The sequence below is a fragment of the Peromyscus maniculatus genome, chromosome 15 (genome assembly GCF_049852395.1).
Source record: "Peromyscus maniculatus bairdii isolate BWxNUB_F1_BW_parent chromosome 15, HU_Pman_BW_mat_3.1, whole genome shotgun sequence".
Classification (NCBI taxonomy): Eukaryota; Metazoa; Chordata; class Mammalia; order Rodentia; family Cricetidae; genus Peromyscus; species Peromyscus maniculatus.
In genome coordinates, this window is record NC_134866.1 from 30365304 (window position 1) to 30386973 (window position 21670).

The 21670-nt window shown below is 38.2% G+C and overlaps 1 protein-coding gene across 3 annotated transcripts in view; it reads right to left on the reverse strand.

Annotated features, from left to right (window-relative positions):
- The window catches only part of Lmbrd2 (LMBR1 domain containing 2), a 51410-nt gene that overhangs the window by 24059 nt on the left and 5681 nt on the right, over window positions 1-21670 (reverse strand). For 2 of the 3 annotated variants that reach the window (XM_006994710.4, XM_076551798.1), the window contains exons 2-6: window positions 17531-17767; window positions 16279-16376; window positions 14130-14225; window positions 9287-9454; window positions 8132-8342 (exon numbers count right to left, since the gene is read on the reverse strand). In XM_006994710.4, the coding sequence (XP_006994772.1) occupies window positions 8132-8342; window positions 9287-9454; window positions 14130-14225; window positions 16279-16376; window positions 17531-17704 (747 nt within the window). In that variant the 5' untranslated portion in view covers window positions 17705-17767. Of the gene's footprint in view, window positions 1-8131; window positions 8343-9286; window positions 9455-14129; window positions 14226-16278; window positions 16377-17530; window positions 17768-21406; window positions 21539-21670 lie in introns of those variants that run through there. The other variant, XM_076551797.1, reaches the window with a different exon arrangement.

Sequence of the window (21670 nt, forward strand, 5' to 3'; positions counted from 1 at the left end):
TTTGCTTACTTCATACAATAAATGCTAAGCATTATTTATTTAACAGTTCAAAAGTCTGTAATACATGTGTATATAAATATACATACATAGTTTAAAAGAAATTTTCCCATCTGGGCTGACAATGCTCCCTCCAAGAGCCAAAAATGATCTAACAAAAACCTCAACACCAGGTCTGAGAAGTCCCTTTCTGAGTTGTTGGTCAGGGTTAAGTTAGTGTTATTACTTTTGAATCTCTATTGCTATGAGACAACTTGCACTTAAGACACAGGGCTCAGAAGCCCCTGAACTAAAACTGATTTGAAAGTTTTGTCCTTGAGGACTAGCTTTCTTTCATGGTTCCAGAAGATGCCATGAAAGCTTCCAAAGAAGAGAAGTGATCACCAGTCCTACCCAGCTATGATGCCTATGAACCATGACAATGAACGTCATGGCATAGTAGCAACTTTCCTTATACTCAGAGTCAAATGTAGTCCTCACTTCTCATCAAAGAAACTTCTTTTTGCAACAGAAAACCACAATGAATCAAATGCATAGTTTAGAGCCAATTCCCAAAGGATACATCTACAATATAACCTTCTCACCTACAGGCTTAGGGATCACTGTTGATGAGGGAAGGGGAAGGAGTGGGGAGGGGAACGAGAGAAAGATTATAAGAGGCAGAGGATCAAAGAGTTGCTGTGAGGTTGTGTCTCCTAGGATTGTCAGAAGCTACACCCATAAAGTCTCACTAATCTGACTGCATAAACATGAGCTGAACAAGAACAACAACAAGAGGCATGCTAATGTGGTTTCAACCCTACACAAAGAGCAAGCAGCAATAAGGAATGCTGAGAGTGGGATGAATAAATCTTCCCAGGGAAGAAAGAGCACACCAACTGGTTATTCAATACCAAGTGGTGAGTTGTGAAAACCTAAATACAAATAACATTATACAGACTAAGCAGCTTGTAGTTAGACTATGTATGATTACACATACATAACAACAAATTTATGTAATGACAATTAATGTATGTAACAACAATTAATAAAGAAAGAAGCCATGAATTTGAAAGAAAGGAGAGCAACTGGGAATGTTTAGAGTGAACAAAGGAAAGGGATAACGGATGTAATTATATTATAATCTCAAAAAAATAATAAGAATTCACAAAGGATCTGTCAAGTTTTATGTTTCTAAGAGAACAGGATTAAATTATTCCACTTTGCTGATTAAAATCAATGATCTCATTATCAATTAACTTCAGTTACTATAGAAAGCAAAAAAGACTTAATGCTTCACAAAGCACCCACTGCTTCCCAATAACAGTATTCTAGAGTAATTACAACTTACTGGCTGGTTCCTGGTTTACTGAGACCACACTATGTGTTGGCAGTGTGCTGTGACAGTCCATATTGATTGTCAACTCCCCAGCATCAAGAATCACCATAGAAATAAATCTATGGCACATCTGGGAGGGATTTTCTGCATTGTGTTAACTGAGGTATAAAAAAAATTCCATGGGCTGGGGGTGTAGTGTGCATTTAAAGGAGAAAGCTAACCTACTACTCTCTGCTCGCCGATGTAGACACACTGTCAACAACTGTTCCATGTCTTCCGGCCATGAGGCACTATACCCTCAGACAAAATTGTGAGCCAGGATAAATCCTCTCTTCCTTGTAGCTAGAGTTTTCCTGCCTTGCCTACAGTCAGGACAAATCTTTGTCACCCGCCAGTCCCACAGCTGCTCAGACCCAACCAAGTAAACACAGAGACTTATATTGCTTACAAACTGTATGGCCGTGGCAGGCTTCTTGCTAACTGTTCTTATAGCCTAAATTAATCCATTTCCATATATCTATACCTTGCCACAAAGCTCATGGCTTACCAGCATCTTCACATGCTGCTTGTCATGGCAGCAGCTGGCAGTGACTCCTTCCGCCTTCCTGTTCTTTCTTTTCTCCTCTCTGTTAGTCCCGCCTATACTTCCTGCCTAGTCACTGGCCAATCAGTATTTTATTTATTGACCAATCAGAGTAATTTGACATACAGACCATCCCACAGCACTTCCTTAAACTGCTTTCCACAGGTATTTTATCACGACAACAAGAAAAATAACTAATGTAGAAATCTGGTATAAGTGGGATCATTATTGTGATAAACCTGACCACATGGCTCTTTGAAACTGTGCCCTAGAGAGGTCTACATCTGCTACAAGCAAAGCTTAATGGACCATTCTGGGAGTTCAGAAGACAAGAATATGGAGAGAAATACAGATGTGGAGGACCAACTGATGAAGTTTCAGAGGGAATCAAGGGCACTATAAGGATCTGGGCCAGAAGCTAGGCTTGCTTCATTCTGGCATAGAATCTGGCTGTATTCTGCCCAAGTCCTGAGACGTTGAACAACGCAGAATTTAAAGGTAATGGACTACTTTAATTAATTTATTTATTGTAAACACAACATATGTAAACTTAGGTAAAACTGTGATTTCATATGTAACTTCCTTTCTTTATTGCTTGAGAATTTCACACATATATCTAATGGGTTTTGGTCAAATCCATCCCTCATTCACTTTAATTCCTCCCTTATGCTTTCCACCATTTCTTCCTCACTTCATGAGCTTTTTTCCTTACATCCACTGAGTCCACTTAGTGCTCCCTGTATATACATGGAAGTAGGAACATCCATGGGAGTATGGGTAGCCTCTCAGGGGTCATGTCCTTGAAGAAAACCCCTCTCCTTATCCCTGTAGTGATGAATTACCAAAACAGCTCCTCAGCTATGGGTGCGACTTCATAGCCCTCCCCCATTTATGCTGGGATTCTGGCTAGTTTGATCTTATGGGTGTAATCACAGCAGCTGGGAGTCCGTGTGGACTAATTTCTTTGGTGGAGGAAATTTCAAGAGAGCATAGCATTCAAATTGTGCCATGACTATTGCTCACTGTTTTCATTCAGTTCTATGGTGAGAGATCAAAAAGATATGGATTGGGTTTGTGAAGAAAAGTATATGAACTATAAAGTTAGAGGGATTAGGAAGAAGTTCTGAGGACAAGAACTCTTACACTGGAGATTCTATGAAAATACAAAATCATTTGAAAAGAGAGAGCCTGAACTAAGAATACCACTAATGGGGTTTCCTATCCAGAAAAAATACTCGAAGCAGACAGAAACCACAGCAGCAATGATCCAAAGGGGATGGGCTTCATCTTGACCTGGTAGTAGAACTTGGCATGAAGGATGAAAGAGTGAAAGGGTCACAGAGGCATGTGCATAGGTTCCAGAAGGCAACTGAGGACAGGCAGTGTGCGGCAGGGTCAGAGTCCCTTAAGAAGGCTCTCTGGAGCCACTTGTATGAAACCGGGAGGGTAAAGCCTAAGTTGAAATGGAAACTCAAGGATGTTGGAGATGCTAGGACCACGGGAAGTCTACAAAGGAAAGCACTGTCATATACCAGACCAGTCCAAGAGAGAGACTAAGTGTGTTCCAAGTGGCAGAGCTGGAGGGGAGGGGCTATGCAAGCTCTTTAGAGCCCAGATAATTCCATCATGAGCCCAGCTATCTGACCCGAATTACAAGATTTAGTACTTTCCTGTAGCATTGGTCTTGCTTTGGTATAAACTTTCCTTACTATGCCCCATTCTTTCCTTTTGGGGTGGGAATGTTTAGTCTGTGCCATCAAATGTATGTACTTCTTTTTGATTGTACAGGGACTCACACTTAAGAGATTGCTCACATCTCAGAAAAGACTCTGAGCTTACACTTTTGAACAATGTTAGAACTGTTAAAAGACTATGGAGACTTTTGAAGTTAGACTTAATGTATTTTGCATTATGAGATGACCACAAGCCCATGGGGACAAAGAGTAGAAGGTTCTAGCTTAAAAGTGATCTGTTTGGATATCACATTGACAATGGGTAGACTTGTGATGGCCTACATTGATTGCCAACTTGATAAGATCTGGAATGACCTTGGAGACAGATCTACAAGCATGTCTGTGAAGGATTTTCTATGCTAGGTTAAATGAGGTGGGAAGACCCAGCTTAAGTTAGACTGAATAAACAGGAGAAAGTAAGCTATGCAGCAACATTTCTTGCTCTGCCTCCTGACTGGACACCCTGCGGCCTGACACTCCTATCACATACCTTCCTTGCCATGATGGACTATTCCTTCAGATTGTTAGCCCAAATACTCTCGTCTTTCTGTAAGTTAGTTCTGTCTGTTATTTTATCACAGCGATGAGAAAAGTAACCAATGCAACAAGGGATTGTCAGTCAATTTCACTGACTAAAATTAATATATGGTGATAAGTATTTTAATGAATACTAAAAGGCATAAAAGAAAAGAGGAAATGGTTTGGTGGGTAAAGTAATGCTATGCCAGCATGAGGATCTCAGTTCATATCCCCAGAACACATGTAAAAAGTCAAGGGTAGTGATGCTCTCTCATAACCCCAGCACTGGGAAGGTGGAGACAGAGGGGATCGCTGAAACTCAATGGCCTGCCAGTCTAGCTGAATCAATGAGCTTCAGGTTCACGGGGAGACTATCTCAAAAAATAAAAGTGGACATCAACCAACAAAAGATGTACAATATTGACCTTGGGCCTCCAAATGTGCACACATATGAACAAACACATACTAACAAGTAACCACACACAGAGAGGCAGGTATAGGTTAGGAACAGTCTTTGGAATTAGTATGTCCTAGTTATCAAAATATCCTATAATATTTATGAAATAAAATTATGAAAATAAATAGTGTTGGAACCACTATTCTATAAGCAGAAGAAAACAAATAAAACAAAACAAAAAACTCCGCATGCCACAGTCCTGGAATAAAGAGAGAACAAAGGGGATTTTAAAAGAACATTTGAGGTATTAGAGAAGGGCTTTATGTGATAGGTAATGAGAAGCAGAGAAACCATCTGATATACTAAGAAAATTATGAAAAAAATTATATGACATAGTCACCTTAAAATGTGAAGCTTTCTTGTTAGCAAACATAAAAAATGAGAATACAGAATAGAATTAGCCTATAAATATGTAAAAGGATTTTCAAGCTTCCATAAAATTATAACTCCAAATGAGTTTTCTTATAAAATTATAAAACATTTATATCATGTAATAAGATAAGCTCATACCAAAACCAACATCATATATAGTAAAAGTGTATGAATTTGGAGAGTAATTTACCAGAAACCATGAAAACCCAATGTATTTATACTGTGAATAATTGATACCAACAGACAGTGCTCCTGTAAGGCACCTAGCTTACTGAGGAAAACAGACAATTAAACAAAAAAAAAGATATAGAAATGCTATAAAGTGCAGGATGTTCTGAATGAGACAATTCAGTTTAGGAGTCTTTTGGATGAACTGATCACTTAAAGTCAGACAAAACAAAATGAGTAAGAGTAGGTCAACTCCAAGGAGGAGCAAGCATATTCTAAGAGGGACAAGAACAGTGAGTACCAAGGTCTCCAGACGGAAGAAAATGAGCTGTATCACAGAAAGGGCAGGATGACTGCAGAGAAAAGGACAATAAAGGCCTGGTGAGCATGTGATCAGGCTGGAAAAACAACAGCCAAGACCTCCCAGAAATCCTACTAGCAATTCATTTTGAAACATGTTTGTTCTAAATACATGTCTGGTAAGATTAGATTTAATCTTTATTTTTAGATTTTTGACTTATTTTACTTATTTTTTAATTATTTTGAGACAAAGTTTCTCTATATAAGCTCATTCTGGACTTGAATTTGTTACATAGCTCAGGCTGGCCTTGGAGTCACTTTCCTGATTTATCAGGAATTCCAAGCATCTTTGCTACTACGCCCAGATCACACACATGTTTCCCAAAGGTCACACTGGATGCTATTACATTATATCTTTCCATTTCTAAGTTGCCTTCAAGTTTGTAGTTAGCTCAAATTTACTTACTTTAAACATTAACTATATAACCTAACTATATATGTGAAATAGTATGTTTTCCCTTGAAATTATTTAGCCCCATTAAACAAAAGCAGGGACTGAAACAGTTAACTTTTCACATTTGCTATCTGGTATAAAGTTAAGGTTTACTCAACCATTAATTTTTAAGGTTTGGGAGGCATTTGAAATATTAGCTTGTTTAGGAGGCCTTACCCGCTAAACTTCCTGGTATTTGATTAGAATCTTGTTAGCTATCACATTCTAGCAATTCTTCAAATCCCTGATCAAATTTTTTTTCTGATCTCTCTCCAGATTTTGTGAAGCCTCGCCATATTAAAACACTTCCAGTATACCATCCACTTTTATTATATACAATAAGGGAATGAACAGAAGTCTTCTGTTCTAGACAGGTAAGACAGTCATGGGCATAGTTCTGCTATCTGTGTAGAAGAGTTGTTTTTTCCAAACATCCATTAAGAAAGAATGCTGTCAGCCAGACATGGTAGTACAGGCCTATGATCTCACCCTAACCTGCATAATGGCATAGTAAGATCCTATCTCAAATAAAAGAAGACTGAAGAAAGAGAAGGAAGTAGGGAAGGAAGGAAGGAAGAAAGAAAGAAGCGGTGGGGAAAGAATAGGAAGGAGAGAAGAGGTGAGGGGGAGGGAAGGAGAGGAAAAAAGGATGTCTTCTGTTTTACATGGAAATTTTTTTCTTATAAAAAAATATTTAACTCCTACCACTTGCTACTGATGAATAGTACACTGAAATAAAACACAAGGCACAATGCCAGCTTTTAATTTTCATGTCCTATCCCTAAGAGATCCTATCTAATAACAGAACATCTCTCTCTTTCATTCAGACATCCCTGGTTCATCTGAGCTGGCCTGAAACCCCAGCTGCTCAGGAGGCTGAGGCAGCTGGATCACAAGTACAAGGTGAGTTCATAGCCTAGGTAGACATCTTTGGAAGACCTGTCACGATCTGAGAAAAATCAAAAATAAAAAGTAAAGAAGAGGTTGGGGATATAGTACAGAGTTATGCAACCACTGAGTGTATGTGACACACTTGCTTCAATCCCTAGGACTGTAAGTGAATAAAAGACTCTGAAACAATACATTTGACTTGTATTTGCTGTAAATGAACTGGCAAAATCCAAATTCTTCATATCTGCAACAACTAATTTAATACCAACTCTTGGGCTGAACACTATAAGTAAAAATTATCTTTTTTCATCACATGTAAATGTTTAATCAAATTTAAAACTTTAAATACTTATAGATTTTCTTCAGAAGTGTCAAATTGTATACCTACCAAACTAAATGTAAAAATATTCATCATGGCTCTCAGAAGAAACTGACTTTGAAACCTAGTTCTTAGAGACAACAAGGCTGTCTGAGCTACCCAGTCTGTGGTACTTAAGTCATAGCAGCCTCATGTTGCTAATACAGAAGGCTTCCTGAAGAATTCTTGTTTCTCAAGACATGAAAATGAAGTAAGTTGGGAACAGAAAGTTCAGAGACAGAAAAAAGGATTACAGTTAAGATTCGGGGGTCATCACACTGAAGCAAACCCAGTCGTCTCCCACCTGTCTCAGACTGAGATACAGGCTTGCCCCCATTAACTTCCATACTCTCCAGTTGCTTTCAGACCACATTCACCAAGCAACCACAGCAGAGACCACATGGCAACAAAGCCTCAAACATTCACCATCTGGCTCTTCATATTTTAAGTGTGAACTAAAGTTAAATCTCTGGCTCCTCTTATTAGCTAGGTGTACAGAAGGAAGTTATTTCAACTCCCAGGACTTCATTTATAAAATGGGGATTAAAAAAGAAAATGTCTTTTGTGAAGTTGTAAGAATTAAATAAAGTTGACCCTTGAAAAACAAATTTGAACCATGCAAGTCCACTTGCATACATACTTCTTTTTCAAATCTCTGACAAGTTAATAAAACTCACAAAGGATCAGCACAACCTAGAAATGTTGAACAACTTTTCAAATTAGGTGCTATTGACAAATAATATGTGTGTGTGTGTGTGTATACATACATACATAGATATTTTACTATCATAAAATAGACATCTACCACAAAAGTGGAAATTGATCTGTATTCATTGACAAAACATTTACAGACCACACATGGCACCATTTGCAGTCAAGAGAACAGTCAACAGAGACAGAGTATTAGGTCAGAGTCACTTTTGTAGGATTAAATTTGCTTACCTCCATTACATCCTCCAAATTCTCTTCTGCATCTGCTTTCTCTGTCATCAGTTTTGCTGCCTTAAAGTAAGTCTTCATAAGTAGATAACCCCTTTTGGCTCCATTCCAATATGACCGAGGAATCTCCACCAGGCCATACCCCAATAATAAGACAAGAAGAAAGAGACCCCATGTGTTAGCAGCAGCTATCCCAATAGTCTGAAGTTGGTTCCTAAGAAATAGAAAACATAAGCAGATATCTGTGATAAATATAAATTTTCAGAAAACTGACCAAAAGGATAAGTAGGATTTCATATGAAGAAATTTTCAACTCTTCTTTTCAGTCACAGCAGATAATCCATGTATTGTAATGTAAAGTCAGAATATGACTGTAAAAATAGACTTTAATATGGGAAACACTGGTTCAATTATACTCAAAATTAGAATATAGGATAATTCATAGCACACAAACACACACACACTTCCTCCACAGGAAACATTTTTCACTAGGTGCTTTCTAAGTTAATATTAACTGTGAGACCTCTATAAACAGTTAAATTAACTTGTGTTATTGTTGACTTACACCAACAATGAAACCAATCTCTACTACTCTACACATAAATTTAGGGATAACATATACTAAAAATCATATACAAAAAATGATTTTAATTTATTGAAATACTTGAATACCTAAATACCTAAAATAACATTAAAGAAAACTATTCTGTCAAACTACAACAAGACAAACAGGAAAAAGAAAAATAAGTTCCTGTGGGGGGAAAATTCATTTGAGCATTTATAAAATGCTCAAAATTTATAAAATATAAATTGAATTTCTATTAAAAATATTGTTTTTTACCATACATTTATTTGTCAAAACATTAATCCACCACCTAATAGCTATGTTTAAACATGTCATTCTTGATTTTGTTTCTTAGTAATATGCATTATTCAGATATTCTTTGTATTGTTTGTATTAAATTCAGTTGTATTTAAACACGTCATTCTCGATTTTCTTTCTTAGTAATATGCATTATTCAGATATTCTTTGAGGGGTATCTATAAGACATATAATCTGGCAAGTGTGTCTGTTTACTTTTATGTATACACTAAAAGTTAATTGAAAACAGTACAAACATACACAGAACAATGTTAAAAAAAGACTACTTTTCTTACCATTCTAAATGCAAACGTGGGTTTACAGCCACATAAATTAGAAATGCTCCAAATATCAGCAAGTAAGTGCCATAATAGATTGCATTCTCAATCAGGGCTGTTTTTATCTTTCCAGTGATGGAAAACCCTCCAGATCTTGCATATGACTGCATAAAAGGTAACAGAATCCTAGTTTGATGGAAAATATGATTAAAAACTCAATTATGTATCTGCATAATTTAAAAATACCCCAAATACATGAAACTCAATGTATAATTTTCCTCCCCAATAAATTTTATTATGAGTAATTACATGTTAATACTGAATGAACCATGATAAATAATTTTTTTCTTTTTCTTTCTATTTTTTTTTTTTTTTTTTTTAGTTTTTTGAGACAGAGTTTCTCTATGTAACAGCCCTAGCTGTCCTGGAACTCACTCTGTAGACGAGACTGACCTTGAACTCACAAAGATCCACCCGCCTCTGCCTCCTAAGTGCTGAGATTAAAGGTGATAATTATTTTTACAATACTTAATTTCAGGAAAAACAAAGATACTAAAGCAGGAGACAGCAAATGAGGCTGCAATGGCACGATCGACTTCAGATTCTCTAAAAGGTCTAAAATTAGGCCTTAGTGCCCTCAGGAAGAGGTCAGAGTTGTGGTATATGACTGTAATCTTAGCACTTGAAAAACGGAGACAAGAAGATTGCTGACTTTGAGGACATAGTTAGATCCTGCTTCAAAAACAAAGACATAAATAACAATATAATTCCTTTAGAGTGACTTTGGACTACATCCACAGAATGAAGAAACTTGATTTTTTTTTTTTAAAGCACAGGATTTCAGATGGGGTGAAGATCTGCTGGGCGGGGGTGTGAGGGGGCTCAGTCCTGTGGATCCAGGACTTCAGGACCTCCACAACACAGTGCATAAAAACAGACAGGTGGATCAATGAATCGAACTGAAGACCCTGATGCAAATCCACACACCTATGAACACCTGATTTTTTTATAAAGAAGCCAAAATTATACAATAGAAAAAGAAGAGTGCATATTCAACAAATAGTGCTGGTAAAAACAAAAACAACAGCAACAACAACAACAAAAAAATAGTGCTGGCATAACTGGATGTCAACATGTAGAAGAATACAAATAGATTCCTATCTATTGCCATGCACAAAACTCAAGTCCAAATGGATCAAAGACCTCAACATAAATCCAGTTACACTGAACCTGATAGAAGAGAAAGTGGGAAGTAGTCTTGAACGCATTGGCACCAGAGATCGCTTCCTAAATATAACACCAGTAGCACACACCCTGAGATCAACAATTAATAAATGGGACCACATGAAACTGAAAAGCTTCTGTAAGGCAAAGGACATCATTAGTAGGGCAAAACAGCAGCCTAAAGAATGGGAAAAGATCTTCACCAACCCCACATCTGAGAGAGGGCTGATCTCCAAACTATATAAAGAACTCAAGAAATTAGACATCAAAAAACCAAATAATCCAATTTAAAAATAGGATACAGCTCTAAACAGAGAATTATCAACAAGAGAATCTGAAATGGTCAAGATACACTTAAAGAAATGTTCAACATCCTTAGCCAGGGAAACCCTAATCAAAACGACTCTGAGATTCCATCTTACACCTCTCAGAATGGCTAAGATAAAAACACTAATGACAGCTTATGTTGGAGAGGATGTGGAGTAAGGAGAACACTTCTCCACTGCTGGTGGGAGTGCAAACTTGTACAGCCACTTTGGAAATTGATATGGCGGTTTCTCAGAAATTTGGGAATCAATCTACTTTAAGACCCAGATATATCATTCTTGGGCATATACTCCAAGGAAGCTCAATCATACCTCAAGGACACTTGCTCAATTACATTCATAGTAGCATTATTTGTAATAGCCAGAACCTGGAAACAACCTAGATGTCCCTCATCCGAGGAATGTATAAAGAAAATGTGGTACATTTACACAAAGAAATATTACTCAGCTGTTAAAAAACAATATCATGAAATTTGAAGGCAAATGGGAACTAGAAAAAAATCATCCTGAGTGAGGTAACCCAGACCCAGAAAGACAAACATGGTATGTACTCACTCATAAGTAGATATTAGGTATAAAGAATAACCATACTATAATCTACAACCCAAGAGAGGCTATAGAACAAGGAGGGCTCAAGGTAGGACACCTAGTTCTCCCTGGGAAGGGGAAATAGAAGAGATTTTGTGGGTGGACTGGAGGCAGGCGGGCATGGGAACATGAGGATCAGATTGGGGGCAGTAGAGGAGGAGGGTACTGAAAGAGACAACTGGAATATTGGGGGCAGCATTTAAGGGTTAGGCAGGAACCTGGTGCAAGGGAAACTCCCACAAATATACAAGGATGACCCCAGCTAAGACTCCTAGCAGTAATGGATAGGTAGCTTGAATTGGCCTTTTCCTGTAATCAGATTAGTGACTACTCCAAATGTCATTGGTGAGCCTTCGTCCAGTAACTGATGGGAACAGAATCAGAGTCCACAGCCAATCACTAGGCCAAGCACCGGGAACCCTGTTGAGGGAGGAAGGATTGTATGAGCTAGGGGGCGGGGGAGGCTGTCAAGATCATCACAAGGATACCCACAGAAGTAACTGGCCTACTCATAGGAGCTCAGAGACTATAGACTGACAGCTAGGGAGCCTGCATGGGACAGGCCTAGGCCCTCTGCATATCTGTGATGGTGTGTGACTTGGTCTACTTGTGGGACTCCTGGCAGGGGGAACAGGGCCTGTCTCTAACACTTTGGCTGGCTTTTGGGAACCTGTTCCTAATGCTGGGTCACCTTGCCCAGCCTTAATAAAAGGGGAGGTGCTTAGTCCTACTTCAACTTGATATGCCATCCTATATTGGCAGCCATGGGAGGCCTGCCCCTTTCTGAACAGAGATGGAGGAGGGTGGATTGGGAGGGAGGTGGGGGAGAGGAATGGGGAGAGCTGAAGTAGGGATGTAAAATAAATGAAAAAATTTAATTAATTTTTAAAAAAGGATTATCATGGATTGAGGAATAAAGTAACGGTAAGCAAATGGAGACATCAACTGTTTTGTGATTTTCCTCTTGGAATGTTCACCACATCCAGTTTGAGCGCTTAGTGGCCTGCAGAATATCTAAGAAAGGATCAGAAGATAGAAGATAACTGGGAGTCTAAAGCACAGAAGAAAGATAAACTATAATGGGTAGAAAAATAGACTTGGAGTACATTACTGGTTATTAAAATCACAGCTGTAATTGATGCTCTGTGGGGACAGGCAGACAAGATGACTAAGCATAAGGCTCAAGGGAAGACCAACATTTAGGAACTGGGTCACAGAAATAAAGGAAATGTCCATGAAGGAAATTAGAATGTATGAGTAAGCAGGCAGGCCTAGAGGGTGGGCCCCTATTGCTAAAGACACTGCACAGTTAGGAACCAAGACTTGGTTATTTGAGCTGGATCTAACCTGAAAGCTTCTTTCCTTCAGTCTAGCCTGCTTCAGTAAATACTATGCAAAATGCCAAGAGAGGGAAACAATTAAATAGTCCTACCCAACTGCAACATCTATGAATCAGAATAATAACCAGCATGGCAAGATGTCTGGAATAGTGCAGTAAATGGCACTCACATTTGTTGGTGGTAACCAACATTTGTCTAATTGGACTTAAGGCCACTCAACAGGAAGGAAATGATGCCTGGTACTGAAAACCTTGCCAGCTTCCGAAGGCTAGTGAGGACATGTACATTACAGAACAATCTACTACTGCCACTTTGCTAGGCCAGCATAATTCCTTATTATATTATAAATCTTATCCTTATACCCACAGATTGGTGTAGCTACCACGCCTCATCAAAGAAGCTTCTCTTCCAGCAAATGGAGACCATTACAGAAAAACACAAATGGACACAATGCAGATGAAGAGACTGAGGGGAGCCCAGCCCCAACCCAGTCTCTATCACAGCTCTTGTATCTATGTCTCAGAGGTCATTGTGGTAGAGGAAAGATTTTTAAGAGATAGAATACCAGGAAGTCTGTGGTGAAACAGTCTCTTCTAGAAATAGATGCATAAATAAATTCCTCATGTTGTGGTGTCCCCAGCCATAAAATTATTTTCATTATTACTTCATAACTGTAATTTTGCTGCTATGACTCCTAATGTAAATGTCTGTGTTTTCTGATAGTCTTAGGTGACCCCTGTGAAGGGTTGATCAACTCCCTGTAGGTTGATCATGACCTACAGATTGAGAACCACTGCTCTAGACAAGAACTACAAATAATGAATGACTGCTGGGAGAGGGAGAATTAGCCTCTCCCAAGGATAAGTTCCCTTGCTGGTTGTCCAATGCACAGTGTTCAATCCTGTAACCATATATATAAAAACAAAAACTGACTTATCAGGTAGTATGTAACAGTAGTAATCAAAGAATAGAGGCTACCAACTTGAGAGTTGGGGTGGAGGTGTGGTATAGGTGTGAGAGAGGGTGATTGGGATAGCCTGGAGGGAAGAAAGGGAGAGAGGAAGCTATGTAATTCTATTTCAATAAAAAAGATATTAAAGAAAAATTAAAGAGAGGAAACCAAGGGAAAGTGATGACCTTAGTAAAGCACTTTCATGTAATAACAGAGCTGAAAGAGGACTGGATTGAAGGACAAACAAGGCTAACATGGAAGGAAAGAGTCACAAGAAAAATTTTCATTTGTTTTTTTCCTCTTTCCTTTCCTTTTTGCAAAGATAGGAGAAATTTGAGTTAGTAAAAATGGGATATATACATTTCAAAATATTATGGTTCACTAAAAATTAATCACTTTTAGTCAAAAATGTATCCTTCACTGCCACTTACCATGTTAAAAACTGTGATGTCCAATAAACTACCCTCCAGAAAATTGGCATGATCCCGTCTGGAATGTAACTCCATGGCTTGAAACATGGGTGTTGTCTGTTATAACAATTTAAAGTCAATTAATCACAAATAATTATTTCTTAAATGAAAGTTCATATAAATTTGTGAGTAGCAAAGTTCATTTGCATGAGATAAATAATTACTGATCAAATCATAATATCTCAGAAAAATTTAAAAACAAAGCTGTCAAACAAAAAACTGTACATGAAAGAAACAAAACCATTTACTCTAAAAAAGAATACCATTTAAGTTTCCAATTTCCAGTATATTTTTCGTTATTTGGTGAAAAGCAGCCCTAGTATTTAATTAACTGACTGATAGTGTGGAAATCTTTATAAAACAAATAGATTTATGGAATCAAATACTCAATGATTACACCTAAAATACACTCATCCCATTTGTAGGGCTGGCTATATTTTGTCCTTTATTGTTACATAGTAGTGAAGGTTGGAATAGGAATTTAATAGGAATTCAATATAACAGAAATTTAGGTGATTAATTCCTGAAAAACGAAATGCTAATTAAATTAGACACTCTATCACTTCTGCAGAGATAAGCACCCACAAGCTATACACAATACTGTTCATATTTTCTAATGAAAATAATAATAATTTTATTAATTATTTTAATTATTTATATAATAATTTTATTAATTATTTTAATTATTTATATAATAATTAATTATAAATAATTTTAGAAAATAATATTATTTTCTAATGAAAATAATAATAATAAAAATAATAAGAGTCTCTGACCATAAATTCTTCCATTTAAAAGTTTTCTAGACAAGGAGGCTATCTTTTTAATTCAAGGACTTCTAAATCCTCAAGCTATTTCTGATCTACATCTAGTTTTTAATGGTGATTCAAAGAAGACTACCATTTTACCTTTACTCAAGTTAGATGTTCTTGCATATATATGTGCACGTTTGTGTATGTGAAAGCACATACGTGCAAAGGCCAGAGGATGTCATCCTTGGTGTGTCATCCTCAGGAGCACTAGTTTAGCCCTTTGAGACAGGGCTCCTAACTGGTCTGGAGCACATCAATTTGGCTACACTGGTTGTTGTTCAGTGAGCCCAACACTGGGATTACAAGTGCATGTCACAAGGCACAACATTTCTATGTGGATTCTGGGGACCAAACTCAGGTCCTTATGACTGTGAGGCAAGCACTGTATTTACTGAGCTATCTTGCTAGGTCCTATATTTTCTTTTAAAAGCTGCATAAAGAAGCAGCTAAATACTCCCCAAAGTACTGACAAAAGCTTCATGCCAACATGAGTAAGCTTCTTATGTGGAAGTTTAACAGGGATTCAATATAACCTTTTGAAATTCTGAATGTTTATTCATGTGAAATTACGTTTCTTTTAAACATTATTTTTAATTATGTGTATGAGTTTCCATGTATGTGTGTGTGCTACAGAAGCCAGAGGTTTTGTCTGTTGTGAACTGCCCAACATGGGTGTTGGAAATTGAATTTGGGACCTCTGCAAGAACAGGAAGTGCTCTTAACTGCTGAACATCTATCAAGCCCCTATGACGTTTTTAAGAATGTCTAATATGAGAGAAATACTCTTTATCACAATAACCTTATTTTAACTTGTTTCTATTTGGGGATTTTAAAAACAAGGTCTCATGTAGCCTAGGCTAGTCTTGAACTATGTAGGTGAGGCTGGCCTTGAACTCTTGATGTGCTGGGGTTATAGGTGTGTGCCACCATGCCAAACTCTACTTGTGTTAATTCTTGTAAATTAGATGACATGGAAAATGCTTCTCCTTTATAAATTTACTTATGGTGCTGAAACTTGGGAATGTTCATGACTTTTATATTTAAGATAGAGTGATATGAATAACAGGTTTTAGACAAGGGGTGGAAATAGACTAAAACTTATGTCTTAAGTTTCTCACTACCATACTGTATACTGATGTAGATTTAAAATGTATATGTAAACACCATGCAATATAATAAATATACTAGCAAGGATGAAAGTAGGAGGAACAATAGGGAATAAGGGAAACCAGGTGGTAAGACTATCAATTGAAATACTGCAGTATTATATTAAACAGGGAAGTAGAAGGAAAAAATACCTCGGAGCTGGGGTGACAGATGCATACACTCCCGTAACATTATTATTTTCAGGAGGGCTGGAATTTGCAGCAGCATGTCTGCATCGGTTGTATATTGTCTAAAGCAATATAACATGTTTTAAATTGAGAACCAAGAATTCACCAAATACTTAAAAGATTTTTCATAAATCTACCTACCTATTTTCCTGGCTATACTGTTTAATAACTAAATTCCTAAAACAACATTGAAATTCAAAATGATATGTAAGGCAAGGGATGGCCAGACTGCAGTCCACAGCTCCGGAGAGGCTAGCTGACAGGGAGGGGCCCTGGGAGGGACACATGGATAACCCAGTGAAGTAGAAGTGGATGGGATCTGCATGAGCGGGCTGGGGGCTGGGGGGGTGGCAAAGGGCAAGGAATGGGGGGTGAGAAGATGGGGAAATGGGAGGGTCGAGCTGGAGCAGGGATGGAGTGGGAGAGCAGGGAAGGAGATACCGTGATAGATGAAGACATCATGGGAGTGGGAAGAGGCAGGGTGCTGGGGAAGCTCTCAGGAATCCACAGGGATGACCCCACCTTGGACTGCTGGCAGTAATTGAGGGGGTGCCTGGACTGATCATAGAGCCTTTGTCTAGTGACTGATGGAAGTGGATGCAGGGATCCATGGCCCCGGGCCAGGCTGAGCTCAGGGCATCCAGTGATTGGAGAGAGGAGGGATTTCACAGGCAGGGGACGTGGAGACCATGATGGGAAGACATGCCGAGATGACAGGCCACACTAGTGGAGACCCATGAACTGTGGACTAGTGGCTATGGAGCCCCCATAGGACTGGACTAGGCCCTCTGGATACGGGAGACAGCTATTTAGCTTGAACTGTTTGGGAGACACCCGGGCGGGAAGATTGGGATCCATCCCTGGTACATGAGCAGGCTTTTGGAAGCCAGGTGCCTATGGTGTGGCCACCTTGCACAGCCTTGGTGTGACAGGGAGTGGATTGGATCTGCCTCAGCTAGGTGTGCTGGGCTCTGCCGACTCCCCATGGGAGACCCTCATTTGGAGGATGTGGGGATCAGGGGTGGCTTGGGAGGGAGGGCTGGAGGGTGGGAGGAGGTGGGATCTGTGGGTGGTATGTAGGGTGAGTAGAAAATTTCTTAATTAAAAAAGTGATAACCTCACATAGTTTTGTCATTTTAACAAAGCAATATTAAAGCATATTTCAAATTGTATGATTACAACCGTCTTTTAAATTGTACCTCAATTTCACTCTTACCGTACTAACATCCAGTGGCAGTATGAAGACAATAAGAAAGCAGAGATACCAAGCGAGCAGTGTTCCAATGATTACAAGTCTATGCTGTTTCTTAAAGTCTCCATATCGATGAAGGAGGAACAATGCCAGAAAAAAGACAAAAACGATCTCAAGTCCTAAAGCTGCACCACTCATTATTGAATGCTCACGATCTCCAACTAATGTGATTCATGTACAGTTCTGGACCATATCTGTTCACTAGACAAGAGAAAAGAAAGAAATGTGTAACATTAACATAGGAAACAATAATTTGGAAATTTTTTAATTACTTTATTAATGTATTAGGAAACTTTGGAAAACTGTTGTGTAACTTTACATTGGCCTGTGAATAAGACAAGATGACAAGGTTTTTTTTATAACTCACTTTTAAAGTACATCTTTAAAATTACCAGTAGGCTGGGTGTGCTAGCACATACCCTTAGGTTAGTACTCCTGCTAGGGCAGGAGGGTCATGAGTTAGAGGCCAGCCTGCACTATATAGCAAGACCCTGTCCCATATATACCTATATACACACACATATATATCATTTATACATAATGTATTCATTATTCTAAGATATATTATGTATTCTTTAAGTTTCTCACTGCCATATTGTATACTGATGTATATTTAAAATGTATATATAAAGATACATATATCATTTCTTTAGGTAGATTAAATGTAATCATATCATTACAATCTTTTATATTCTAATAAAAGTCATATTCATTCTTAAAAATATTAAAAAATTAAATTAATACTAAGATGAACAGTTTTAATATAATATTTGAGTATGTTTCTTAATGTTATATAAATGCTAGGCAACCATTTAAATTATTTTTAATTTAAAAACTTTTGTATACAATATATTTTGATCTCTCCTCCCCCAACTCCTCGCAGATCCTCACCACCTCCCCATCTACCCAACTAAATGTTCTCTCTCTCTAAAGAACATAAAAAGAAAAGAAATAAGCACTACCAGTAAGATAAAGAATATCAAAACACACGCACATAAAACAAACAAAAACCATGGAGTCCGTTTTGTTGGCCAACTACTCTTGGGCATGAGGCCTGTCCTGAGTGTGGCTGACAAATCCTGTGACACTCCATCAGAGAAAACTGATTTTCCCTTTGCCATCAGTGATCAACTGCAAACAGCTTCATGGTTAGGGGTGGATCTTTGTAGCAGAAAATTTTATATAAATAAGCTATCATAGAAAACCAGATATTAAGTCTATCTTAGCAAGTTAGACATTTAATAAAATAAAGTTTTCTAAGATCATCCATAGCCAAGAACTTAAGATTTTCCGAAATAGTCACCAGCAGAAACATTCCAAAGTAACTTCCTGAAACAATGTTCTCCTCGTGTGCTTTGTCAAACTCAACTTTCATGATCAAAGTTTGTTATACTCCACTTTATAGGTTAACCTTTTCCATTCCTCCGTATAAATCTTACTTCCTCTAAAGAAAGCTGCTTTTCTATTTCATGTAAAAAGAAGCTACTACTATCACCATTGGAAACTATCTAGACCACACTGGTCAGTCGGAATTCATCACACAGCCTAGATTAGCTTCACGCTCATCAATCTCCTACTGAGAGTTACCTGAATGTTGGGATTACAGGCATGTGGCACCATAGCTGGTCTTACCAAGTCATTAGTTGGTTTTTGTTTTGTTTTGTCTCCAAGTTTTTTTTGTTTTTTTTTGGTTTTTCGAGACAGGGTTTCTCTGCATAGCTTTGCGCCTTTCCTGGAACTCACTTGGTAGCCCAGGCTGGCCTCGAACTCACAGAGATCCGCCTGGCTCTGCCTCCCGAGTGCTGGGATTAAAGGCGTGCGCCACCACCGCCTGGCTCATTGTCTCCAAGTTTTTAAGACACGGTCTTGCTATGGAGCCCAAGCTAGTCTCTAACTCATAATATAGACTAGACTAGCCTTGAACCGGTAACTCAGTATTGAGACAACAATTTTGTTTTTCTGAAACAGGGTTTTATGTAGCCCAGGCTGGTTCTATCATGAATGAAGCTTGACTATTTCTTCCCTTCACTTCCCAAGTGCTGGCGGATTACAGGCATGTGCTGGCACACCAGCTGGAAAATATTTTTAATTGTGAATGTATAATACAAACATCAGCAAATGATTCCTCACTTCTTAAAAAAAAAGCGAGGGGGAGAAAAACTGAAAACAGGAAAAGACGAGACAATATGTACTTTTTTTTTTCCACCCTGAATCCAGAGGTTGGTAGATTGGTTAATGAGCTGGCTAATAGCTTCAGAGATTCTCCTGTCTCTGTCCCTGCTGCCCATCAAGAGGGCATGTGCCTCTTCACCCAGATTTTTGTTTGGGTTCTGGGAATCTGAACTTGGTCCTCATGCTTGTGAATCAGCACTTGTTCCACTGAACTATCTTCCCAGTACCACTTCTTACTTATTAATTATATCCCTGTACTACCTTCTGTAGCTAGACTCCCTGAAAGAGAGCTCTAAGGTATCTGGCACATTTGAAATACCTGTTGAAATAATTAGTGAGTGACTACTCTATTTGTTAGGACTTACACTACTTTTCTATTTCTATTACTGATTAATTCAAAAGCAATTTGAAACTTGTTAAAACAAACTTTATAAATTAATGTCTACTGCTTTGTATCTTATCAACTTCTACTAAACAGTTTAAATATCAGTTTAAATATTTGAGGAAAAAACCTGGACCTCAACCATTTCTAAGGCAACCAAGTGATAGAACAGCACCCCGACTATGAGGAAAGTATACAGCCAAACATCTCCTGTGCCGGGATGAAACACTCATATGTATGTTTTAACCTATAACATTTTAAAGGACTGAGACTGAGAAATTAAGAAGCATAGTAAAAATATTAATATGGTAGGTTAGTAACTGATTTTGTTGTCTACTTCTGCCTATTATAGTACTAACCTGCCATATTAGTATTTTTACTGCAGTAATGATGAACAACTTTATCGTCATAGTTTTTGTGGATCAAAATTTCCAGCACAGAAAAGCTCAACGGAGTTCTCTGCTTAGGATCTCAAGGCATCAGCAGGTTTACAATTACATTTACATTTACATTTTTCTCTGAAGATCTAAGAATTCACAGTGGGCAAAATTTAGTTCCACTCATCAAGGCTAAGGGGAAATATGGAGTCCAAACACTGGATACTCTCATTTCCAGAGATTAAGGGATAGCTGTGTGTGTGTGTGTGTGTGTGTGTGTGTGTGTGTGTGTGTGTGTGTACCCAGTATTCTATTTACCACATTGTTTATTTCTTTTTGTGTCATTATGACACAGGTGAAGTCCATTGAAATTAGAGATTGACTGGGTTTTCCTAACCTGAAAGAATATGAGTTTAAAGTCTGTATCTTTGATCTTGTTCCTAGATTCAAATGAGGAATTACTTTTTAAGTATAGAATGATAGTACGTTCTATGACTACCTATGAATTCCTATAGCTCGTTTTGGTTGCTGCAACTGAATAACTGTTGAAAGGCAGGGTACCTTATTCTTTACCTCACTTAGCTATTTACATATTATAGTTCATAAAAGTAATTGTCAATATAAAAACATCTGGTCCTAGCCGGGCGGTGGTGGCGCATGCCTTTAACCCCAGCACTCAGGAGGCAGAGACAGGTGGATCTCTGTGAGTTCAAGGCCAGCCTGGGCTACAGAGTGAGTTCCAGGAAAGGTGCAAAGCTACACAGAGAAACCCTGTCTCGAAAAACAAAGACAAAAAACAAAAAACAAAAAACAAAAAACAAAAAAAAAAATCCTGTCCTGTTAACAATGGAACAGCAATTGAGGAATACATATCAAAATCCTTTAAGGAAAAAAAAAAAAAAACTGTACCTTTGTAGCACCAATTCCTTTTTTAATTACTCATTCTCAAGGAAAACCAAAGCACAAAGCTGGGTGTTGGGGTACACACTCACACACTTCTATTTCCAGGGCTAAGGAGGAGGAGACAGGTGGCTCCCTGGGACTTGCTGGCCTGCCAGCTTCACCTAGTAAGGAAGCTCCCAAAAAAAGGCACTTCTTAAAATAAGGTAGACAGCACTGAGAATCAACAACACAGGTGGCTCTCTGGCCTCACTGCTCGCACATGCTCGCACA